Below are 27,245 nucleotides of genomic sequence, written 5' to 3'. Positions count from 1 at the left end.
AGTTTGAGCTGAATGCGTAATTTGCAATCAAAATAGTCCTGACTAGGAGCATCACTTGATATTTTTTCCTGAAGTGGACAGCCAATTGTTCTTATACCATTTCCTGAAAAAAATCCATCTTTCTCTACTGATCTGAACTATTATCTCTATTATATTAAATTCCAATTTATATGAATGTTTTATTTTTAAGTTGTTTTGCTCTGCTAATCTGTTTGTTCCTTGCCAGCATCATACTGCTCACTGACTATCACCTTCTAGTATGTTTTGATTCTGTCAGTTACTTCATTCACTTAATGTACTTATTTGGTACACTACATTGTGTTAGCCACAGAGAATATTCCCTTGAATAAGCAGGTGGAGTCCTGACTCTCACTGAGTTTAAAACCTAGAAGCAAAGAAAGACAAATCATTATGATAAAATATAACGAGTGTTAGGATAAAGGGAATAAGGTACACCAGGGTAAACATCCAACAGGTGGACCTAACCTAATCTAAAGGTCAGAGAAGGCCTCTAGGAAGAAGTGGTTTTACACTGAGACTTGAAGGATGTGTATGAGCTCACCAAGGTGGGGAGGGGAACAGTGTCTCAGAAGGGAGACCAGTAAGTTCAAAGACACAGAAAGACTAGGGTCCATTTAGTTGTGAGAGAAGTTCAAAAATGTCTAGAGTTTGAAGAGAGAGAGAGATAAGAGAGGTTGGAGAAAGTAGGTATGTATCATACAAATTTGCGAGCCATGTTAAGATTGTGGACTTGGTCCTAAGAGCAAAGAGAAGACACAAGAGAGGTTTTAAGCAACCATTTAAATTTGCATTTTTGAAGATTCACTCTAGCTACAGTAAAGAGAAGGGAAGAAGGCTGGAAGAAGATTCAAAAAGAAACTCTTTAAATAAGCCAGGCAAGAGATAATAATGGCATGGGCTAAAGTAGTGCTTATGGAAAGAAGATAGATTTAAAAAGATATCTAAGAAGAAGACTGGCGGAACATGATGACTGAATTTCAGAGATGAGAGAAAGGGAAGAATCAAGGAAGGCTTTCAGAATCACCATTGATGTTTAAGATTCTGACTTTTTTATTGTAGTAGACTGTGAGAAATTTTACAGTCATAAGGAACATAACTGAAAACACTGGAGAGAAAATAATGAGTACAGTTCAGGACATCCTGAGTTTAAGATGCCAGTATGACACAGAAGTGAAGTTGTTCAGTGGGCAGCTGGGCTAGAAATGTAACATTCTCCTTAATTCTTTTTCAAAGTTTCCTTGGCTACATCTGGGTGAATTTTAGACTCAATCTGTCAAATTCCCCAAAACATTCACTGGAATTTTGAAGAGAATTATAGTAAATTTACAGATTTCGGGAGAATTAACTTCCTTAAAATGTTCAATCTCCCCATTTAGAAAGAAGGTACGAATCATCTTCATTTATTTAAACTCTTTTATGTCCCTAAGTAAGAGTAAAGGTATAGGTATACACATTTCTTCACATTTCTTGTGAAGTTTTATTTCTAGCTTTTAAAAGGTTTCTTGCTTTTTTGACTAGACTGTTTTTTTCCACTGTTATTTCCTCACAGGGTACTGGTGACATAAAGGAAAGTTCTTGGTTTTGATTTTACCTTGTATATGGACACCTTACTGTTACTATTTGTAATAAGTCATTGATTTTCCTGGTTTCTCTAGGTAGACAATCAGGTCATCTGCAAATAATGATGATATATATCTGTTGTTCCAATAGCATTTTTTATGTTTTAAAAAATTTGTTTTTGTAGAGATGAGGGTCTTGTTATGTTGTCCAGGCTGGTCTTGAACTCCTGGTCTCAGGCAATCCTCTCACCTCAGCTTCCCAAAGTGATGGGATTATAGGCAAAAGCCACTGCACCTGGCCAGTATTTTGCATTTTCTTGCCCTATGTTATTGTACTAGCTAGAATATCCAGAATAATAATCTTTTTTCCCTTGGTTGGTATAGCTAATAGTTTGTTAATTTTGTTGATCTTTTCAAATAATCATTTTTTGGTTTTATTTTACTGATTCTTTAATTTTGACTAATTCAGTCACATCCCTATCAAAAATTTTTCAGAAAGGCTATGTTTGTAGTATATTTTGTGAGTCCAAATATATCTTTCTTTGCTTTTCCTAAGTATAAAATTCTAGTGTCACAATCCTGTACCCTCAGAACTCTATGAAATTCCATTATCTTCTACCATTCAGACCTATTGATAAAAAATGGAGAGCTCAGCCAGGAGTGGTGGCTCACGCCTGTGATCCCAGCACTTTGGGAGGCCAAGGCAGGCAGATCACCTGAGGTTGGGAGTTAGACACCAGCCTGGTCAACATGGAGAAATCTCGTCTCTACTAAAAATACAAAATTAGCCGGGTGTGATGGCGCATGACTGTAATCCCAGCTACTTGGGAGGCTGAGGCAGGAGAATTGCTTGAACCTGGGAGCCGCCTCTGTTGCGGTGAGCCGAGATCGTGCCAGCGCACTCCAGCCTGGGCAACAAGAGTGAAACTCTGTCTCAAAAAAAAAAAAAAAAAAAAAAAAAAAAACAAGAAAAAACAAAAAAAAAAAACAACAGTGCTTATCTGATTCTTATCCTTTTATAAGTAACTTTTTTGGTGGTTGCTGTTTATTATTGAGAAGTTTATGGGATTTTCTTCTCTTTGCTTAAGAACTTGAACAATACTTGAAAATTTTAGCAACAGGATGAATCTTTTTTTTTTTCTCCAAATTATCTTGCTTGATGCTTAGTAAGAGCTTTATCTCAAGATCTGAGGCTTTTTCGGCTCAGAAATTTTTTCTTCTGAAATTCCTTTTAGGATCACTTTTCTTTTGAAGCTCCTATTATAAAATTTTAAATATCTTAAATCTAGTCTCCATGTTTATTTTCTCTACGATATTTCCATCTCTTTGACACTTGCTTTATTATAGAATTTCTTAAGTTTCTTCTAATTTGCTAATTCACCTTGCAGAGTCCATTTTATCTGCCTCCCTCTCTTGAGTTCACTTGTATACTTCTATTTCTTTCTCTCTGTCTCTCTCTCTTTTTTTAGATGGAGTTTTGCTTTTTTTTGTCACTCAGGCTGGAGTGCAGTGGCACAAACTCAGCTCACTGCAACCTCTGCCTCCCAGTTTCAAGCGATTCTCCTGCCTCGGCCTCCCGAGTAGCTGAGATTATAGGCATGCGCCACCACACCCGGCTAATTTTTGTATTTTTAGTAGATACGGGGTTTCACCATGTTGGCCAGGCTGGTTCTGAACTCCTGACCTCAGGTGATCTGCCCTCCTCGGCCTCCCAAAGTGCTGGAATTAGAGGCGTGTGCCACTGCGCCTGGCCTAGTTCATTCTTTCAAGAACTATTTATTGAGCACCTCATGTGCTACATACTGTTCTAGGCTCTTGAAGGAGGTAAAGGAGTCAGTTGTGTGATTATTAGTTTACTATTGTTTATGACGTAAGACATGAAGCTAGGTAATTTATAAAGAAAAGGAATTTATTTCTTACAGGTACGGAAGCTGAGAAGTCCAAGGTGGAGGGGCCATATCTGGTGAGAGCCTTCTTGCTCATGAGGACTCTCTGCAAAGTCTCAAGGCAGCACAGGGTATCACATGGCAAGGTGGCTAAGCATGCTAGCATACTTGCTCAGGTCTCCCTTCCTCTTCTTATAAAGCCACTAGTTCCACTCCCATGATAACCCATGAATCCATGGATTGATTAATCCATTCCTGAGGAGAGAGCCCTCATGATCCAATAACCTCTAAAGGCCCCATCTTTCAATGCTGCCACATTGGGGATTAAATTTCCAACGCATGAAACTTGGAGGACACATTCAAACCACAGCATTATCAAAGAGCTTTCCAAGCAGAGAAAACAGTGTTATAAAGACCCAAGGTGGGAGCAGGCTTGACATGAACAGAGAACAGCAAGGAGCCCAAAATTACTGGAGCAGAGTGAGTGGGCTGAATAACAGTAGGGAAAAAGGATGGGTTGTGAGGTCTGACAGACAACTCTGAAGACTTGACTTTTATTCTGAAGGTAATGAGAATAGCCTATTTTTGTTTTACTGATGAAATAATATGATCTCAGATCTTACTGAGAATACTAATGAAACATTTAAAAAGTTATCTCCTGTTTTTGTGCATTTGCTGTTTCAGTATAGGTAGGGTAGAGAATTTGTTTCGATTACTCAGCTTCATTCCCCACTTTCAATCTGCTGATTCTCTTCATAGAACTGGTAATTTTTTCATGTCTGCTTATAGTTACAAATAAATGTTTAGCTAAATCAATATATGTGTGGCTGCAAAAAGTCCAAAAGCCTTTGTCCCAGGCATAGTGAATATATGGGGAAGCCTGAGAACAGTCAGTACAGGGCCCACCTTGAAGGAAGTAGCTAACCACGATCTTTATTATAATATTAATTCTCAGGAAGCTTGCAGGTGTCAGCATGAAGAATTCCATACCCTAACAGTCATACTCCTCCTATGAATCAACAATATCTTAAAAAGCAGGAGAGGCATAGGCTCAATTTTAGATCTACAAAGACTGAATTAAGTTTGATATTGCACTCCACCCTTCTCAGTAGTAAAGACAAAAGGTCAATATTATAAAGAACAAACTAAAATTACAGATCACTATCAGGATCTCAGTCAAAACTGCACAATCTGCAGCTTTCTAGAGTCCTTGACTAAAGTCAGAGGAAATAATTTTAAAATTTCCCTAAGATTAAAAATATCTGCATGAATGAAAAATACTGAGTACTTATCAATCTGTTTAGCTTTCTGCATCTTCCCAAGACTTCCAAGTAATACATCTATTTTTAAAAACTCTCAAATGAGTTTATTCTTATTTGATACAAACAGCACTTTTTGGGAAAAAGAGATTAGGCCTTTTATAAGCCTAAAGCACATGTAACTGAAAATGTTCCAGTAGAAGAATGCAACCTTCCAAGTCTTTTTGTGCTGGCTTCTGAGTATGAACTATGCCAGATATAACAGGGTTACTAGATGTGGTTTCTTCTGAACAACCTCTAGCAGTAATCCCAAGTGACTTTTCACTCTACTCTTATACTTTAGTGGGTAGAACATAATACAAGTCATGTAAGAAACAGAGTTTCATTAAACATAATGATCCCACCTCAGTGGAGAACAGAGGAAAGATGGAGGCAAAATGGGGAGGTGCTGGAAGGAAATACCTGCACTACAGTGATGATACTACTGGTAGTTATAAACAAAGAAAAATACTATTTGGCACAGACAATAAAAGTTTTTTTTAGTATTCTTTAATTCCAAAATAACTTAGCAATCTAATTATAAGTAGAAGAGAAAATGTCTGAATAGTGATATTTAAAAAGTGGGGAGGCGTGAGGGCTTGGGGTACTGTAGCCCTTGTACAATGTAAAATGACTCTGAGAGTAAAATAGTGGATTACTCATTATTGTGGTACATTAGAAAATTAGGGTTTAGCAACTAATACAATCTAGTGCACTAAAAATAACAGTGTGCGCTGAAGGACTGTATTAAAAGGTCCTGCTGGTAACAAACCCTTGCTTACAATTCCATCCTGAAGCATCTTACGTGAAACTGCATACTATGTTGGAGAGCAGAGGATTCTGTGTATGTTCAAATTGAAATACCACTGCAATTTTTTTCTTATAACACTGATTTTTTCTCATGAATTGATTATTTAAATATCAAAAGCCCAGGAATAGCTTCCCCTTTCCTCTTTGGTTAAATATAAATCTATTTCACCCTTAGTTAGAACTACAATGACAGGAAGATGACACATACACACATACACACACACACACACACACACACACACACACAGAGGAATATACAATTAAGGTTCTTGATCTCTAGCCAGAGTAAGAGTTTCCCAGGTTGGCCCCATCCTTTGTCAATGCACTAGATTTGAACACGCCTGTACAGTAAATAGGTCGCCCTCACTGACTTTTCATGGTGAATATAATAAGGCAAGCACTAGATGCATGGACTTCTTTCTCTCTTTTTAAACATGTATAAAAATCCACCTTCTTATTCTCTCTTTCCCCATAGCCCACCACCACAGTTTCAAATACAGAAGCGGAAATAGTCACCTTTTTTTATAAATGAATTTTCCCAATACACAAACGCTTTTTAGAATATACAGTAATATGTCGCTAGAAAAGATAAAAAGTAAGGAGGGTGGGAAAGATAAGTCATTAACAAATGAGATCTTAGAAACATTTAGGATGTTCAAGGAAATTACTATGTCAACCATGATTTGGGCATTGTGCGTACTTCTTTCGAGCAATAACATTTTTTGTTGCACACTACTAAAGACAATGAAAACGGATTATTTTTTAGTCATCTGAGTCAAATGTATATTGGGAAACCAAGGGGTAATCTGAAAGTCAGAAGTCTCTTCATCTTGGTTTCAATTACAGCCAGGCCAAAATTACCTGCTTCTTTCTGGGGCAGTGTGATTTATTAAGTGATGTATATACGTCAGGATTCCAAAGGTACAGGTCCTACCCAATTTGTTTCTTTATAAGCATACTCCATACATGAAAACCCACATTTAAAATAAAGAAAACATTTATTTTTAAGACTTTTTATTTTGTAAAATTTCAAACATACGTAAAAGTTCAAAGAATAGTATAGTGATCCCTTTGATAAATCAGATACCTATATATCCTTCCATGCCCCCTGAACTGTCATACATCTTTCTTCTCCCATGAACCATCTGAAAGTATGCCAGATGACATTATTACACTTAACCCTTAAATACTACACTAGTAGCCGTTTCTATTACAAAAGGATCTTGTGTCTTATAGTAAAGACAAAGCCCAGAATTCCTCAAAATTTTACACTATGAGATCCTGGGGACAGGATTCATCTCTTGTATTTTTAAAATCCTGTATGTCTGCTTAAGTGTTAAAAATGGCAATTTCCCTACTAAACATGATTTGAGATTCACAAAACATCTTCTGGAACACAACCACTGTCTATAGGGAGCTGAATAAATAATTCCTCAGAAGCACCAGTTCAATATTATACTGGTTATTTTTTAGGGTGCCAGGCAACTTAATATAATAAATATTTTTTATAAAAAGCAAGCACATCTTGGGGCCTGTGGGAAAGCCACATGACAAAATATATTCCTCAATAGGGCATATTCCATATTTTTACGAATACTTGAACCAAACTTTAAGACTACTGGACAGGTATTTGGCCATTGTCAACTGGGAGCTAGAATCTCACAGTAAACCAGAAGATCCTAGAAGCAGCCATATTAGTATGTCTGATAGTGCAACTCCGGAAACTTCATCACCACTTGAGCTGTTCTACGCTGAGGTACAGGACGGGCCAGGTACACATTATGAAACTGGACTAAAATCACTGAATGGTTTTTTTAAGTCCTAGAAAACTAAAGAAAGAGATTGGTGAAACGTATAACATGCCTCCTAAACAAGCAACCTGAACTCTCTCAATCTCATCCGTGTCTTATGACTAGGACATGGTGCTGGGATCTGAATGTTAGCGTCCACTCAAAATGCGTATGTTGAAATCTAATTCCCAGTGCAACTGTATTAAGAGATGAGGTCTTTAGGAGGCCATTAGGTCACGAGGGCCCTCCTTAATGAATGGGATTAGTGTCCTTATAAAAGAGGCCTACGAAAGCTTGTTTTTCCCCTTCTGCCATAGATAGCACCTTCTTGCTATGTCCTCACAGCAAGAAGGTGCTATCTATGAAGCAGACAGCAGGCCCTCACAAAATCTGCTGATGCCTTGAACATGGACATGACAGCCTCCAGAGTTGTAAGCAATAAATTTCTGTTATTTATAAATGATCCAGTCTAAGGTATTTTGTTACAGCAGCCTGAATAAACTAATACATGTGGTAATCAGGATCTCCAGATCTCTCTCCATCCAGAATTCCTATTATTACTCTAACTCTCCTTCCTTTCTCATCCTACTGTCCTACCCCTCCTTTTGATAGAAGATACTTGAAATTTTAATTTTGTGAGGATAAAAAGATGGCATTCATGTTTAAATGCCATTTGGGTCCCTTAGATGTAAGAAATTCAATCAATGTAAAGTACACTTTAAATAATAATTAAGCAGAAATAAATGATGTGGGAATAAGACTGACAACCTATCAATGATCCCATTCTATCCAAGGACTTCTTTTGAAAGTTATCATGTCCAAATAGAAAAATAAAACAAATTTATGTAACTGTGGAATTTGTTCAGAAACACCATGCATCTGAAGATACAGGTTACTGCTGTTTACTTACATCATCACCTTTATCAATACAAAGTTTTCCTCAAATTAATCCTTTCTGGTTAACATACTACATTCTATATCTAGAAAAGCAAACAGAGTGGCAAATAAAGCCAATATCACAGTCTTATTAGTTATTAATATCTGCAATGCCTCTCTTTCCACTGGCCTAGTGAAGCTTTGGCCCCTGAAGTGATAAAGATGCTCTCTGCCAAACTGTTCTCCATCTCTAAGGCAGTATTAACATGTTACAAAGTGCCAAAAGGACCATTAAAAAAAAAAAAAACTGACCCACTTTTAGAAGTCAGCAGCTTTTTCCTTCTGGTGAAGTATGAATATTTAAATCAGGCAGACAAGTCAAGAAGCAAACATTTCATCCTGAATGCAATGTCTGCATCTCCCACTCAGAGCTGAGAGGACCCCAATGTCATATACCCACATTGAAATAAATGCTCACTTAGGACTCCAGAAGGGCAGTTTTCTAATCATTTCACTGTTTTTCGGACTTGAAGTTCTACATTTGGATGTGAGTGCAGAAAACAGTAAAAGATGGATCACAGCAACTGCTTCAAATTATATACTTAATGATTTATATCAAGCATAGTAGAATTTAATTTGTAGTAAATCAAGCAAACCGAGGAAAGGTTAAGATTGTGGTTAACAGCTATAAATTTGTTTTTACCTTCATCATAGAGTAACAACGCATTACAGGAGTACTACATTTGAAAAGATGGTAAACTCATCATAATAAAACTGACTAGAATCAAGTTTCAACCTAAGCACTACTGTTTAAATGAGATAAATAATAGCAACTATTAACACAAGATACAGGAAAACAAACTGGAAGATAAATCAAACTACTATTCAAACGCTGTTCTATAGTACAGCTAGAGGTACCTTTTGGCTTTATTGAGAATACATTATTAAACCAAATGCACCTTAAATGAGCAGAAAAAAAAAAAAAAGAAAATTCATGCGAGGTAAATGAAGTAATTAGAAATTTGAGGGTCAGCTGACCTACTCAAATCTAGAATGAAAACTTACAACAGAAACTCCCAATCTTTACACTTCCAGTGATCCCGGTACTACTTTTTCCCCTCCCCTTTTCACCCCCACTTGGATTTCATATCTTATTTTCCAAACAAGCAGCATTTCAAGTAGCAACCTGTGTAACCTTCACACAGGGATATGCAGCACTTCTCTTATTCTTTCAGGTAACCCAGATTAGGAAGCAATGTTATAAATCCATTTTGCTTCTGTAACAGTTATCCAAACTCTTTTAAACATTAAACATTAAACCTGTGCTTTCACTCACAAACATTCTCATTTCTAAGCAAACAGGCCAAAATTTCCCAATTATGAAATAAAATTCCTTTTAATGAAAAAAATCTGCTTTCTTAACTATATACCTGACTCCCTTCTACAAGATAAAGAACTGATTTAATTCTCTGAATATACTGCCTTAGCAAAACACACACACACAAAAAGCAGACAGGCCAATGAAACCTTATTTCCTCCAATATAAGCTCATTTTACCCTTCAAATGCTAAAGTATTCCATTCAAAAGATAGGAACTGATCAAAGCTTTCAAAGCAAGTGTAGTTCTAGGCAAGCACAGTATGGTCATATAAGGCCTTCTAGTACGAGGTCCTGTCATATCTACTTAATCCTATTTTTGATTGTGGCCCAACACTTTTTATGAAAAGTGTTACACATATAGCAAAGTTCTTATCTGTGTTTTGTGTTCATTCCTATATCGCTGCCTTAGCTTGTGTGACTCCCCTGACTCAGAATGCCTCCATTCTTTCTGTTTCTGGAGCAAAGTCCCAATTGGGTTCCCAAGCTGTTCCTGCTTTCTCTCTTCTCATTATCTATACCACATGCTAACTCTTCACTATGTACTGTCCTGGTCTACCATGTGTGTTTATTTCTTTTTCCCTATGAAAGATCATAAGCATTAGCACACATTATTACACCAGGTATTAACACAAAGGAGAGGCTAAAAATATACTTCCTGGCTGATGAATTTCATATAAAAATACATAGTCAAAACTTGCTGAGGGGAGTTGGGAAAGGTAGAGAAAGAATAGAGAGGTTGTCTGATTCAGTGGCTGATATGTTTTTAGGACACTACTATTACTCCAATCTAATCACTTGCTATATTTTACCCAAGTAAGCAAGCTAGGAATTGGAAAAAATTTATTTAGAGCTTCTAAAATTAGCATTTTATATCCTAGTAAACAGAATCACAAGGACTCAAAGCACTACAACGTAGTCAAAAAAAGAATGGTTAGAAATCAAGATTCTCTGGCCGGGCGCGGTGGCTCACGCCTGTAATCCCAGCACTTTGGGAGGCCGAGACGGGCGGATCACAAGGTCAGGAGATCGAGACCACGGTGAAACCCCGTCTCTACTAAAAATTACAAAAAATTAGCCGGGGGCGGTTGTGGGCGCCTGTAGTCCCAGCTACTCGGGAGGCTGAGGCAGGAGAATGGCGTGAACCCGGGAGGCGGAGCTTGCAGTGAGCCGAGATCGCGCCACTGCACTCCAGCCTGGGCTGGGCGACAGAGCGAGACTCCGTCTCAAAAAAAAAAAAAAAAAAAGAAATCAAGATTCTCTCTTGGAATATTTAGTTAAATGAAAAAGAGAAGGGGTCTAACTTCAAAGGAAATCACTATCTGTTCTGTAAAACACATAGGTTACTAGACTTTTTGGAAGCCCTACTCTTGCCTTCTGTGAGTTTCTTAACCCCCTTCTGCTCCAAGACCCCTTTATGAGACCATGGCAGCCAGGTGTCCTAGTAAGACTCTGCTCATGGTTTACCTTGAGATGTGGTCACCAGAAAAATAAGGATAAACTCCTCACTGGGTTGGACTCAATAGCCCAAGAGTTCACAACGGGCTCTGTTTTCTTGCTTACAGAGATAAAGTACCATATTAAAACTCAATACATTTTGGGAAGAAAAGATAAAAACACAAAAAGAGTCTGTGTTATCTTCAGAAATGCAATTCTCAGCTTTGTGAGCTCTGGCATTCAGCTAGCCAGATTACCAAGCTTATTTGAAAGCTGAAGGCTTTGCCCTGACTCCATCTTTTGCTATTTTCAGGGTTTGTTTTCATGAGTGTCCCTGAGCTTATGCACATGTACTTCACTCAATTCACACACATCAGTGAACAGCAGCAGCAGAAATCCAGGTCCACAGCAGGAGGTTTAATTAACTGTACATAGGACAGTGCCAATAGCACTGGGGCCATCCTCCTATGGGGCAGCACACCAACAAGGCTAATATGCAAGGGAAATCCACTTCTGGAGGCAAAAAAAGTATTTCCCCATCAAGCAAAATGAGAGATCAATATGGCAAAAGAGAAACCAAAAACCAAAACAAACCAAACCCAAACCGAAAAACCTTGCCAGGATAGCCTCAACAACAAACCAGAGCTTCTCTTCACACAGGGCAAGAGAAACGCCAGGATTTAATGTTTTCCATTGTTTGGGTCAGGCTTCAGTCTGCTTTTCTAATGGTTATTAGAAGCCATTCTAAGGCAATCTCACAGAGGCCTTTCTAATCATTTTGCGCATATATTTCCCTCATATATCTTCTCTGTCAAAAGGGTTGGTAATGGTATTACGCCACAAGACAAAAATAATATTAAATGATGATGGCAGTGGTGAAGATCTAGGTGGTAATGCAGATGGCAAATGAGCTTTCTACATGTAAACACACTATAAAACCCAACAACATAGAAAGAAGCCTGCCTTCGCTCTGTGAAGAGTGTCTGGACAAACGAGAGTAGTTTCCAAATCCTTATCAAGGATTTCTCCCATCCACGCAGCAAGACACACAGTTGTCACTGCTCCCCATGATGAAAGTTCGAGTCAAAAGTGTATATTCAGAAGTTTGAGCTGTTTGCTAGTCTAGATTGAGGATGACATGGGCAGGTCAAAATAAACAGCTTTACCTCTGATAAACTTTAAGCTAATTTAAAGTGATTCAGGAAGGCTATTTAAACATTTTTCTCATGTTTAACAAGTAACAAACTTTTAGAAAATAAATGTAGTTGACCAAACAAATGTCACTACGGAGAAATTAATGAGCAACTGGTACAGTATAGACCCAGCCTGAGATAAAGGCTTCAGGCAGGTTACTTTGCTCTAGCTCTTTTGATACCAGTTCCCTATGTAACTCATAGGGATGTAGGGAGGGTTAATTTGATAGTGTCTGTAAAATGCTTTGAACTCCTTAGCGACAAGTGACATAAGTGGTTACTATTATACATTGCTGGAGTTGAAAACATGAAAGAAAGGGAAAAACAATACTCCTTGATGGTTTATTATGAAGCATTTTTATAGACTGGTAAGGTATTTTATAATTGTTTTTTATTAGTTAGTCTTCATTATGTGCCCAAGAGATAGGAAATATTCCTGGTTTGTTCTTCTGGATAAAGAAACCAAGTCAAGAAGGTAAATGACTTTTAGTTAGGAAGCATTATTATCTCCATTTTTCACGTAAGGAAAGCAAGACAGAGAAGGTGAATGACTTTTCTAGTCACATTCAAGAACTGAAAGGGTTAAAGCATAATTAAGAGTCTGGAAGATATTATTATTTCTCTGCAATGTTCTGACATTGTTCTGACAAGAAGGCAGTGACTAACAACCAGAAAGCCTGAGATTAAATACTTGTTCTACCAATTCTTGGTTGTGTAAGCTTAAGAGAAGTCACTTTTTCTTTGTGTCAATTTCATCTGCATGGTGAGGTCCAGTGGGGATCAAATTACATAAAGCACGTGAAAACTCTGGGTAAACAACGGCACACTATGCAAATAAGTTATTACCATTATTAGGCTGGTATCCTTTATTGAAAATATGGGTTCTCCTAGCCAGTATAACTTTGAATTAAAAGACATTTCAGTGCCCTGAGACCAAATGAAATATGTAATACTTTTTAAAAACAGATGTATTGAGATACAATTCATGTATCACACAATTCATCTGCTTGAAGTGTAGAATTCAACGGCTTTTAACATATCCACAGTTGTACAACCCCAGAATTAATTTCAGAACATCGTCACTGCCCTAAAAGGAACCCTGTGACATTAGCAGTCACTCCCCATTCCCCAACCACTCACACATATCCACAATTCCCCCAGCCCTGGGCAACCATTAATTGACTTTCTGTCTCTAGGGAGGTGCATATTCTAAACATTTCTTACAAACAGAATCATACAGTATGAGGCCTTTTATGATTGGCTTCTTTTACTTAGCATAATGTTTTCAAGATTCATCCATGTTGTAGCATGTATCATTCTACATGTAGTACTTCATTCCTTTTTACTGTCAAATAATATTCCACTGCATGGATATACCACACTTTATTTAACTATCCATCAGTTGATGGGTTGTTTCCACTTTTTGGGTGCCATGAATAATACTATGAACATCCATGTAGAAATTTTTGTTTGAGGGCTGGGCATGGTGGCTCACACTTGTAATCCCAGCACTTTTGGAGGTTGAGGCAGGTGGGTCACCTGAGGTCAGGAGTTTGAGACCAGCCTGGCCAACATGGTAAAACCCCATCTCTACTAAAAATACAAAAATTAGCAGGGCATGGTGGCATACGCCTGTAATCCCAGCTACTTGGGAGGCTGAGGCAGGGGAATTGCTTGAACCCGGGAGGCAGAGGCTGCAGGGAGCCAAGATGGTGCCACTGCACTCCAGCCTGGGCGACAGAGCAAGACTCCATCTCAAAAAAAAAAAAAAAATTTTTTTTGTTTGAATGTATGTTTTCATTTCTTTAGGATCTATACCTGGAAATATATATACCTAGGAATAACTGCTCAGCCACATGGTAAGTCTATGTTTAATATTTTGAGAAACTACCAGACTGTTTTTCAACTGGCTGTACCATTTTACATTCCCACCAGCAATGTCTGAGGAATAGATAATTGAAGGTAGACCATAGAAGGCAGACTATTAGCTAGCTGTCTGTTAGGGAATAGCTAAACTAGCTCTGTAGTAACTAGCTGTCTGTTAGGGAATAGCTAAACTAGCTCTGCAGTAACTAGCTGTCTGTTAGGGAATAGCTAAACTAGCTCTGCAGTAACTAGCTGTCTGTTAGGGAATAGCTAAACTAGCTCTGCAGAATGACAGCTTGTGTTACTGACAGCAGGGATGACAATGCTTCACACCAAGTTTTCAAAAGGAGAGATTATCGTTGTTGGGGCATTTTCCTCCTTTTCTCCCCACTTGCCTAGGCCTGGTCCAGGCCAAGGCAATATAAACAGCTTTTTACACACAAACTAATGTTGTTCCCATCTCTAAGAGAAAGTAACACAGAACTGTCAGAGCCAGGCTTTAAAAAGTCCTCTATCATTTCTGAAATCCTGATAGTAAGGTATGTTGTCCTTTTGAGTCTCCATAATTGCTGTGTAAAAGTTATGAAATTTTTTATGCCCTCACCATTCCCTTTGATCCATTAGGTTGAACCCAGCCCAAATACATACGTTCAGTAGGTCAAGCATAGGCTAGCTTCAACACAGTGTATTCCTGTACAGTGGCATCTGCAAGCCAAATAGAACTGGTAGAGGGAAACAGATGGCTTCTAAAAGGGGAAGAGAAGAAAAACAGAAGGTCAGGTAGAAGAGGGTGTGGGGGGGAAGGAGGGATAGAAAGAAGATAGGAGAAAGGAGAAGCATATTTCTGGTTTCGCTCTTCCCACCTGTCACAGCACTCTCCTTGCTGGTTGCCAGCATGCTCCCTTGCAAACACAGCTGCAAGTGACAAAGAGCAGCCACTGTCCTACTCAGGGGGTCCCCTCCACGTTCCATATTGTAAACTGTACTGAAATGCCAATTGTTTACAAGGAAGGGAATTATGCACCCATTAGTCACGAATAGCAAACTGCTGTCTATATCCAACAAATTAGCACTGAGAACCATAGGTTCCCTACAAAACAACGTAAGACTCTCCAGCAAACAATAAAAAGCAACAGAATCAAGAGATTAAGTACTAAAAAATGTGGCTTATTTTAATTTTGTATATTTGTCAGACCTGTGATTAGCTCAAAGTAAGACCATATTCTATCATATATTTCATGTAGTCACCACATGTTCAATTTGCTGTATTGCTCTGCTCTTATGCAATTAAAAGAAAATTAGCAAGTCTTTCCCCAGCAGAGTTAGCGATTGCCACTAGGGATTGCCACTGAAAGGAAATGCTTCACGCCAAGTTTTAAAAAGAAGAGATACTAGCTGTCGGGACATTTGCCTCCTATTTTCCCCCCTTAACTTGGCCTAGGCCAAAGCTATGGTAAAGGGAACATAAGCAGCTTTTTTACACACAGACTAATGTTGCCAGCAGCGTTCCAGTGGCCTTGCTCACGGCAGGAGAAGGCGTGGGGACTAATACCGCTGGGTCTTGTTGAAGAAAAGTGGCCGGCTTACTTTGATCAACTGAGTGGTGTGCTGATCAGTGTGATTTCCCTGTTCTGCTGACTGTGAGCATGTTGGGGAGAGCAGGAGAGCTGGCTTCTGAGAGGCCCATGCAGGGAGGCAAATTCCATAGCTGCCGAATCACAAAAAGCAACAAGAAATAAAAGAGGGCTGAACTGGAAGCAGACACCTTAATTCTGCCAGCATGTTACTTACTGACATAAGCATCTCTGGGAGGGGAATGAAGTAGGTACTTCCATAATTTTAATTCATCAATTGCAGTACTATACATGAAACTATTAAGTACAATGTTCAAGAGCATAGTCCAAGCTCCTGAAACTATAATTTACAATTTTTAATTACTTCAATTTAATGGTGAAGAGAAAGAATTGGAATTAATAAGATTTTTAAAAATTAAAATTGAGGAAACAGGAACACATCAGCCTATGCGGCTCTTGGCATCGAGACAAAAGAAGTATGTCCAGCACCTGAGTGTGTATGCAGGACTACAGCTATGACATACACCCCTCTCTACTATTTGCCAGAGAAGCAGCTGCTGGATTAACATGAGTTAATCTGCTTGCATGCTACACGGATTTTTTTCTAGTAAATTGCAAAAATTTACCTAAAGATAAATATAGCAGTCTCTGAGTTCTCTGTCCCATTCAGCTGCTGCTGAGAAACACTTCTGTTATCTTAAATCTCATCAGCAGATTGTACTCCTTCCTGGGAAACAGCAGCAAAAAGTAGCTTTCTAAAAGCATAGTTAGTCTCTCTGAGGTAAAATACACCACATTTAAATGGCTTCTTCCAAAAAGGATAACTTTCCACCTTTCAAGTTTTAATTCTTGATAAATAAAGTATGTGGTTTCTTACGCTAGATCTAATCATCGCTGCTTTAAAGAGTAAATAGTCAATTGCAAATTGAGCAAATTGCTTTGGCTATCCTAGTACCAGAAATGAAATGGATTAGGTCAGCAGGTGGCATGTCATTTCAGTGCTGCCTGGGGGCCCAAAATACAGTTAGGTCATTTTTATTCTTGTGACAGCCAGAATGAAAACCAGAGCATTTAGCGTTACCTCCCGCCTCCATTCTCATACCATCTTGGGCACAAAAGAGTTTACTAGGCCTTCATTTCCAGTGTCTAGACTCCTTCTGGGGCCTCGAGAGACACATGGGTTGAAGCTGCCTAAGGAAACCTGAAACAGAGTACTCTGACTTTGGTCTTCAGAAACACAAAGCTTCTTGTCTACACAGAGAAAACGGAATTCTCATTTAACCAGCTGTTTTTAAGTATGCCAATGTGCAATTCCATTCTGTAGTACTTCCCTTGAAGGAAGAGAATGGTCATCATGTCTCAACTCACAGGAGTGAGGAAACTGGTCTCTGCTCCCACGGAGGAAGACATTAGAGGAAGACAAAGGATTGGATGAAGGAATGGACTTAAGCTAAGAAGCAGAAAGAAAGGTGATAGTGGATGGGGAAACACGCAGAAGAAGAAAAGGTAAACTGGGACAAAAATTCTTCTGTACAGAAACCAGGAGCTTCTTGCAATGGTCGGAACATTTAAAATATCCAAAAATAGCTTTTCTATCAAGCTTCCTTTCCCCCATATGTTTTTCAAACTACTAGTAGAATTCCAAATATAAGGTAGCCTCCCAAAGTTTACTCCTATGAAAACAGTCAATGGAATAGTCAATAGTCAAGGTTGAGATGATCCAGGAGTAGCACGTGACCCAGGCCCAAACAATGAGGGGACTCCAGTTCCCCAGCCACAAAAGGATGACTGATTTGAAAATGGACCTAAAAATCATGCCCATGCTCTATGCTGGTACTTCCAGGAAAAAACAAACAAACAAAAAAACTTAACCTCTTCATTGGAGTGATTAAATGGCAGGTTGTAAACCTAGAGCTGCCAGAAGTAACCTCTGCCAGTACAGGGCAGCCTGTAAGCAAATGAAGCCAAAAGAGGGAGAAAGTGTCCTAAAGGTCCTAAATCCATCCATGCCCGAAAGCAGCTATATCCCTGAACTTACTAGTTATATATACCAATAAATCTCTTTTCCTTCAACAACATTGAATTGAGTTTCTATCACTGGAAAGCAGAAGAGTCTTCACTCATACACCTACCAAATACCTTTGTACTAGCCATTCAACCTCACTGCCTATCAGTTTTCTGAGCTCCGATAAGAAAAAAAAAAAAAAAAAAACACATGTTTACTTTACAGAATTGAAAACTGCTAAGTACTACACAGGAGCCAACAATAGTTTAACTAAAACAAAAGGTAGGGATAGAAGAAGTAAGATAGTCATGGAGCTAAATTGCTCCTAGCTGCTAGTGCTGGTAAGAAAATATTCTATTTCTATCAGTTTTTCACCATGTGCCCTGATGAAATCTTTATCAAAGCAGTTAATCGCCTAGTAAATCTTTAAATATTTTCCCTTTTACTTCCAGTTAGCAAGGCTTTTCCACCTTCTTGGACATCTTTGACCAAGCCATCTTACCATGTTGGGAACAGTCCCCCCAAAATCTGGCCGTAAACTGGCCCCAAAACTGGCCATAAACAAAATCTCTGTGACGTACTATTGATGGCCATAACACCCACGCCGGAAGGTTGTGGGTTTACCCGAATGAGGGCAAGGAACACCTGGCCCACCTAGGGCAGAAAACTGCTTAAAGGCGTTCTTAAACCACAAACAATAGCATGAGCAATCTGTGCCTTAAGGACATGCTCCTGCTGCAGATAACTAGCCAAACCCATCCCTTTATTTCAGCCCATCCCTTCATTTCCCATAAGGGATACTTTTAGTTAATCTCGTTTCCCATAAGGGATACTTTTAGTTAATCTAATATCTACAGAAACAATGCTAATGACTGGCTTGCTGTTATTAAATACGTGGTGGTAAATCTCTATTGGGGTTCTCAGCTCTGAAGGCTGTAAGACCCCAGATTGCCCACTTTACACCTCTCTATTTCTGTGTGTGTGTCTTTAATTCCTCTAGCGCTGCTGGGTTAGGGTCTCCCCGACCGAGCTGGTCTCGGCATTACCAGGCTTACCATGATGAATAAGCAAAGGGATCACAGAAACGGAAAATTAACAGTTCCATCTTTAAGGGGCATGTGCGTGTGTATGATGCCCATGCAGATACACATGTGCTACAAGATGAAGTAGAAGAATAATTCTCACATGAAGGCAAATCAGGGATGAAAAGAAGCTACTTCTACACAACAAGGTGAAAATCTAAGGGCCTCGAGTAATGTACCCGCTCCCAAAGCATTATTATTCTAAAGGCAGAACTGAATGATTAGGACTACATTTTCAATTCAAAATTCATAATCAAATGTAATGTGTATTTTGGAAGTTGATTTAGTGTCCTGATAAATGTTTGGTTTCACAGAACACTAGATCACATCTCTCATGGATAGCAGAATAAAACACTTTTTATAATATATGTAACTGATTTACAAAATATCATTATGAAAGAACTACTAGTGAAACAAATACCTAAAAGTAAAGGGTACTAACTTCTAGTCCTCTTTTGATATAAGTGTGTAAATAAAAGCAAGAATGCACAACTAATATTTTGTAAGAGCTAGGAAGAAAAATCATAAATGTGCTATACTTTCAACCTCCAAAGTTGCTGGACCTAAAGATTAAGTATAAATGAAATCATTCTTAAGAGGATATTTTATTTTAAGATGTTATCAGTATCTTTGACATCAATTATTCTTTCTTCATTATATATATAATTACATATATACTATGACTGGTAAAAAGAACCCCATGCCTCAGCATGGAGTTCTAACCTTAATCAGTGTTTCATATAGGCTGAACATTAATTTTTTTTGTTCCCCATCTTATTCAATGACTCATATAAAATATTCCAGATAAATGAGTTTCAATCCTTATCTTCCTCCTGTTCTTCTACCTGGTTAATCTGGAAGTAACATAATTTGTAACTCCATTTGCTGTTAGCAACTATGTGCAATCAATCACATAAATTATTCTTCTTCAAGGATTTTTTTGTGATATATTTCAAAAACCTTTTGGAAAAAGGCACCTCAAAAGTTACAGTGGCCTTGCTCTTGCTGCATGTGATGGTTACAACCCCTCCAACGAGATTCCAAGCTTTTCCATTCACTTTCTCTTGGAGAACCTGCTAAAAATTGGCAGCATCCACGATTCCATTCAGATCTTGCTTATTTTGCCCCCCTTCGCCACAAGCTTTTTCACAAGCATCATCATGGCAGTGGAGGAAGAAAGTTGAACATTAATATTTTAAGCAAATAAAATATATGATGCTTTTCTTGAGGCTTCTGACCCACTAAAATGTTTCTGAAAACTAAAATACGCTGGTAAAAGTTGTATTCCTCTAACTATAGTCAAAAAAGAATTTCAATCAACTCATTTTAAAAAATGTTTTTCTAAAAGGAAAAGCTGAAAGTCAGAGTATTAATATGATAGTAATCCTTGAAAATTATATTACATAAAGTTTCTTCTCTAGCAAGATTTAAACAAACAAATCATTAACTCTGACAAACTAACAACATACAGATTTGCCCCCAGATGATTCAGGAATAAAAATGCTATGTCAAATTGGCTTGGGGTTATCCAATTCAGTTTGGGCAATATTAAACAACTTTAACTAAAATCCACTTACCTACTCCTACACATCTTTGTATGCCTGGGTGCCATTCTCAAAGATTCTGATTCAACTGGTCTAAGGTGCAGTCCCGTATGCAGGATTTTTCAAAAGCTTTTCATTTTATTAGGGTACAAGCTAGGGTTGAGAACCAGCAGTTTACAAGAAGATGTGGCACTGGCCTTCAAATCAAAGACTAGATCTTATTACTCTACAACTGTTGAGAAAAATCATTACTATTCAAATCACTATACTCTCACTAATATGCCACCAGAAGGTAAGTTCCTTAAGAAGAGAAGCTTTTTCAGCCTTGTTCATCACTGAGGCTGAGTGGAATGCCTCCAAATAATAGATACTCCATAAATATTTGTGAATGAATGAATTAAATGCTGAAAGATTACCTTTCAGGTCTAGTACCCTGAAGCAATACAATAGAAGCTCTCTTAACCAGTAATGATTAGGACCAGCAGTTGATCAGATAAGGAAAAAAAGTCATACAAAGCAGGAAATCACAAAAATTTGATAAGCATACCTAAGCATTTTATTTTAGTTTAAATGAACCTTCATTTGGTAATCTTGTAATATAGGACCAGACTTTCTGTTTATATGGATCTACAGGTTAGAGTGCCAAAATGTCTGTCTTTCATAACCCATAACTATAGTGCATCCTCCACCATTTCCATTTTGGACTTTTAAATTATGGCGAGAACTTAAGATACTCTGAAGCAATCTGAATGTAGAATCCTTCTGGACATTAATAATTTACCCCGTTCTGTTATAGTTCTCTTACCCAAATATAACAGCAGCAAATTTTTAGTATTTTTTTTTTTATCATTTCCAAAGCATTAAATTATAGATTTCATGAAAACAACTTGGTTTTTTAAAACTCATTGGTTTAATAATGGTTAATTAAATTACAATAACAAGAACAAATGGCAGAATCAAGTCTGGAAACAAACACAACTCACTCTTGATAACTGGTCTACAACTGATGGGAAAAGTATAGAGTACACAGTAACCCACTAGAACCGGCATTCAGAATGAGGCGTGACAATTAAACCAGTGAGTCAGTTGAGACTTTGCTCTCCACAGAGCTTTTACTGTTATACAAATGCTAGCCACAGGTTTCTTTCCATTGACCTTTCCAATTCCCTAGAGCAGTCAATTCATCCCTTTACTAGTAGGTCATCTGAACTGAGATCCAACAAAATTACCAAGTCTATACATTACATCATCAAAGGACTGTCAGGCACAGAGGCAGAAGGAGTCATGGAATCTCTTAATATAGACGCCCAACAATTTACATGCAGACTCCCTGATTTACCTTTAAGGCATTTATAAGTTACATAGCAGGGGATTCATTGAAAATATAACACGATCTAAGCCTAAAATCAGAATTTTTAAACGCTCAACACATTATTTTACTTGGCGTTAAAAGGATATGGCAAATTGAATAGTTTTGTTTTGCTAATTCAGAATCAGTTCCCATTTGGCAGGTGTCTCAAATGAGGACACTGGCAACAAAGAACTGCTGCCACCAGGAGGCTCTTTAATGCACCTTTTATTGAAAGTCTTGACATTTAAAATATTTTTGCTTCTTTATAGCTCATGCAATACCTTCTCAATGAGAAGTTTTCCATGTAACCTGTTTTTTTTTTAAAATAAAGTTATTGCTTCTCTGTTTCCTATCTTAAAGTAACAAAATACCCTTTATGTAATTTAATGCCTCCAGTTTTGAATCTCATCTTATACAGAGAAAACAGAACTATTTACATTTTTTTAAGTTAGGTAGCAATTTAGCAATTTTGTTTTCATTAAGTCTTTCTCAAGACAGTCAATAACTCCAATCTTATTCCATGGGATACCTGGCAGGGGATTCAGAGAGCAAAACAGGCTTTGCATTTTCACTGGCTTGGGCTGTGTGGGTCAGTTTCTATGAAAAAGATAACTCCAATTATGTCCTAGGTTAAATATGGAGGTGATGGACAAAAGGAAAACTTTTACTTTAAGAACTGTAAACCCTGATAGTTCTCAAATTAGCGTGAGCTAATATCACAGTCAAGATTTTAAAAAGAGAAACTGGACTTTTAAAAAATAGGTCCTTGTAAAAGTCTTTCTAAAACGGGGAGAATGGAGACAGGAGAAATTAAGTTTCTGTTAATATCAAGAAATCTGAACTTGTTCAAGAGAGACAATGTCATTTTTATGGCCCATGAAACTCTGTTTTACCTGTATGTTTACTTCACCAATAAAGGCTCTCCCAATCAATGAATCAGGATTTAGTTGCAGAAATACAATGTAGATTTATTTTGCATTTGCTGCTGCTTAAAAGACCCTTAGAAAGGGAAACTTTCAGATTAGCTATAGAATCCTTGTGCTTCCTGAAAACTCTGACACTTTTAGCCAACAATCCTTATGCTGTCCTCCTCCCCAGGACTCAGTTCCATAAAACAATTATATTATTTATAAGCACAAACAGTGGGCTGAGGTGCTTTTTGTTTATCTATTTTAAAAACTAATCGGCCGGGCGCAGTGGCTCATGCCTGTAATCCCAGCACTTTGGGAGGCCGAGGTGGGCGGATCACGAGGTCAGGAGATCAAGACCATCCTGGCTAACACGATGAAACCCCATCTTTACTAAAAATACACAAAATTAGCCGGGCGTGGTGGCGGGCACCTGTAGTCCCAGCTACTTGGGAGGCTGAAGCAGGAGAATGGCGTGAACCCGGAAGGTGGAGCTTGCAGTGAGGCGAGATTGCACCACTGCACTCCAGCCTGGGCGACAGAGCGAGACTCCGTCTCCAAAAAATAAAAATTAAAAAAAATAAAAAAAAAAAACTAATCAAGTACCTCAGCTTAAAGATAACTGATTTTTTTGCTTTAAATACAGTAAAAAAAAAAAAAAAAAAAAAAAGTCAAGATGGCTATAGTAAGTGCTGAAAAAATTAAAATGTTAGCACACAAAAAATATTATTGACATTCATCTGTTTTGGTTTATATAAAAACTACAATTGGGAGTTTTTTTTCCCCCAAGCTCATTTTGTGCCTAAGGAAACTAAGAGCAGAACGGTTTTTACTGGGTCATGTCCAGTGGTCATGTCCAGTAATGCTTAAGACCTTTTTATTTTCCATCTTAGAACTACATAAGCAGTTACCCTATCAATGTACACTCAACTCAGCTATAATCTTTGCATGTCTATAAGTTTTATGGGAGAGGGTTTCCCATCAGCCTTCCTCAGCCAGGATTCCTCATTTAAACCAAAAAACACAAATATTTCAGTGACTATTTTCTCAATTATCAATCTAGATGCACAGGAGTGTATTAGGTGCCAAGCGCATTAGGGCTTTATTTTCCCAATGAACCCAGGCTGGTTTAGAAACTGCAAAACGAATGAAATGTCTTGACCTATAAAGGGAAAAACTGTACTTTCTGTTCTCCATGTTTTGCTTTTCAAATAGAGGAAAAAAGAGAATTGGTATCTCTTTTAAAATGTCGTCTATATGACTCAGGCTGAAATAAGTAAAATCACCTAAAACCCTAACTCCAGCAGCAAGAGGTCTCACAAGTGCAAAAGGCACTAGGCTGTTCTAGAACTTACCCTAGCTCACTTGAAGGAGGACCTATGAAACTGAGATCGGGTCTCATGAGAAGGCACTCCACACTAACCTTGGCATAAATGCATCATAAATTTTCTAGATGAGAGCCGACTCAGAGGAGCCAAGTGTAAAAATATGGTGCTTAAGGGAATTTTTCCTCTAAAACTCCAGTCTCACACAGACTATTTTCAACTTTGTCAGTGAGTGACTTTACTACTAACCTGACAGGCACAAATTAAAAAAAAAAAAAGTCTAATTTGTTTTTGGTAGAAATTCAAAACATACCTGTTTTCCTACTTTGCAAAGGTTTTTCTGTCAGTTAAGTTTCCAACCTGGAGAACTCTAGTCCCTAACATCTCACCTTTAACAAAGCCTTGTTAAATGTGAAGGATCTCACTTAAACCTGCAGAAAACAGAAACTAGAAAGTCATAGCCTGAACACCTCCCTACACTCTACTGCTGCCCTATCATGGGGGTAAGAGGAGGAGACAGGTTAAACTGTTAACATTCTTAAATGTCAAGTATCATAACCTCACAACTTCCAATCATTTACTTAGAAAAAATGAATGGTATCCAACAGAGGAAACATTATAGGTGTTTCCTCTTTACACCAGGCTTAACTGTGTCATGTTGTTGGTAAAATGAAATCTGATTAAGACTTTGAAAGGATATTTTGAAGGGCAATTCAAAGGAAACTCACCTTCTAACAGCTGACTAAAAAGGACAGGCACGAACTTAGTCTTGTAGGACTGATATATTCTCAGCATCTAGAAAGGTACCTGGCACATAGGAAGTGCCCGATAATTATTTGCCAAATGAATTGAGGATTAAAACTTTTCATTAGATTCAAGGTAGGAATTCCATCCAGCATGTTAAATAACTTCTCCTTTAATAAAATGACTGACCCTAAACATGCACAGTCTTTCTAGAGAGCAATTAGGTAACATAAAAGGCTTCAGAAACTTTTTAGGCTATCTGCCTAACTCAGAACTCTTTTCTCTGAGATGGGCTCTCTGATCTAGCCATGTCTGTACTAGTAACATGGTCCCCTGGCTCAAAGCAGGCTTATTACATTCTCTTTCCAAAATCTGGAATGAGAACAAGCCAGTGGGTCTGGGATAGTGTCTAGAATGGGGACGATACAAACATGGGAACTTCACAGTGACCAGAGCCTTTTGCCTGCTACGAATACAGGAAAAGCTGAGAAAGTCAATCTCTTGACAGCGGAAATGAAGCAGATGCAAAGAAAGACGAAGAGACACAAGAGACAGAGACTCCAGTTCCAGCCCCTAAAACTGCCCCAGGGTCACCCAAGGTGCCCTAATACAGTTCCAATAATTCCCCTTCAAAATTAAGCTAGTTGGAGTTAGATTCTACTAAACATACCGAAGAAGTCTTCACAAAGATGTGTAGAAGCATCTATTTATTTATTTCTTATCTGATTTTTTTTTTACTTCTAGGAAATAATCAAAATTATGTACAAATATTTGTGTCCAAGAATGTACACTGCAAAGCTAGGCATATAACAGTAAAAAACTGTGAATAATTTAAATGTCTAAAAATAGTGAACTAATTAAATAAACTCTGTATATATGATACCCTACCCAAATGATAGGATACTATCAAGCCACTAAAAACTATTATTCCTGAAGAATAATTAAGAATGTAAAGAAATGCTCAAGATATAGACAAAGTAAGTATTTCTAAAATAATAAGTATAATACCAATCTCAATTTTATTTATTTATTTATTTATTTTTAGTTTCTTTTTTTTTAATTTATTTATTATTATTATACTTTAAGTTGTAGGGTACATGTGCATAATGTGCAGGTTTGTTACATATGTATACTTGTGCCATGTTGGTGTGCTGCACCCATCAACTCGTCATTTACATCAGGTATAACTCCCAATGCAATCCCTCCCCCCTCCCCCCTCCCCATGATAGGCCCCGGTGTGTGATGTTCCCCTTCCTGAGTCCAAGTGATCTCATTGTTCAGTTCCCACCTATGAGTGAGAACATGCGGTGTTTGGTTTTCTGTTCTTGTGACAGTTTGCTAAGAATGATGGTTTCCAGCTGCATCCATGTCCCTACAAAGGACACAAACTCATCCTTTTTTATGGCTGCATAGTATTCTATGGTGTATTAAAAGACAGGGTTCCACTGTCGCCAAGACTGGAGTGCAGTGGTATGATCGTAGCTCACTGTAACCTCGAATTCCTGGGTTCAAGCAATCCTCCTGACTCAGCTTCCCAAGTAGCTGGGACTACACACATGCCACCACACCTGGCTAACATTTTTTATTTTGTGTAGAGATGGGATGTTGCCATGGTGCCTAGGCTAGTCTCAAACTGGCCTCAAAAGGATCCTCCTGCCTCAGCCTCCCAAAGTGCTGGGATGACAGGCATAAGCCATTGTACCCAGCCTCCATTGTAGTATTTATTTATTTGAGACAGAGTCTCGCTCTGTCGCCCAGGCTGGAGTGCAGTGGCTCAAACTCGGCTCACTGCAACTTCTGCCTCCTGGATTCAAGCAATTCTCCTGCCTCAGCCTCCCAAGTAGCTGGGATTACAGGCACCCACCACCACGCCCAGCTAATTTTTTTTTTGTATTTTTAGCAGAGACAGGGTTTTGCCCACGTTGGTCAGCCTGGTCTCAAACTCCTGACCTCAGGTGATCCACTCGCCTCGGCCTCCCAAAGTGCTGGGATTACAGGTGTGAGCCACCGCACCCAGCCCATTTTATTTTTTAATATAAATTTATGGAACAGAAAAAAAGACTCAAAGGATCTAAAACATGGAAGTAGGATCACAGTTAAATTAGATTTCTCTCTTTACTGAATTTGCCAAATAAATATGCACGACTTTTTAAAAACATGGATGGGGTCTTGCCACGTTGGCCTGGCTGGTCTCAAACTCCTGGCCTCAAGCAATCCTCCCATCTCAGCCTACCAAAATGCTGAGATTACAGGTGTAAGCCACTACACCCCAACCATGAATTACTTTTATAAACTTTTGAAAAACAAATGTTTAAAGAAATGATGGACTTCAACTCCTACTGCCAATATTCTAGTCTCCTCCTACAGCTCTAAGAAAGAAAAAAAGGCAAGAAACCACAAGTTGTAATCTTAGCACATACTCATATAAAATTATGTTATACTATATAAAGTAATATTTTTTACTTAAGAATTCATTGATATTAAAAGAGACTATTTCTAAGCAGATGGAACCATTCATTGTGGTTCTGATGTGCACTTCTCTAAAGATCAGTGATGTTGAGCTTTTTTTCATATGATTGTTGGCCACATGCGTGTCTCC

The 27,245-nt window shown here is 38.2% G+C and overlaps 1 protein-coding gene across 28 annotated transcripts in view; it reads right to left on the bottom strand.

Moving 5' to 3' along the window:
* Positions 1–27,245, bottom strand: part of LOC105471655 (PHD finger protein 21A) — a 192,607-nt gene that overhangs the window by 105,212 nt on the left and 60,150 nt on the right. The window contains exon 3 of one of the 28 annotated variants that reach the window (XM_071074783.1): positions 14,762–14,859. The exons of the other annotated variants lie outside the window; for them this stretch is intronic. Within the exon in view, the coding sequence (XP_070930884.1) occupies positions 14,762–14,779 (18 nt within the window). The 5' untranslated portion in view covers positions 14,780–14,859. The remainder of the gene's footprint in view (positions 1–14,761; positions 14,860–27,245) is intronic. 28 annotated transcript variants of the gene reach the window in all.

Source organism: Macaca nemestrina, chromosome 12, assembly GCF_043159975.1.
Source record: "Macaca nemestrina isolate mMacNem1 chromosome 12, mMacNem.hap1, whole genome shotgun sequence".
Lineage (NCBI taxonomy): Eukaryota > Metazoa > Chordata > Mammalia > Primates > Cercopithecidae > Macaca > Macaca nemestrina.
This window is presented reverse-complemented; position numbering and strand designations above follow the sequence as displayed.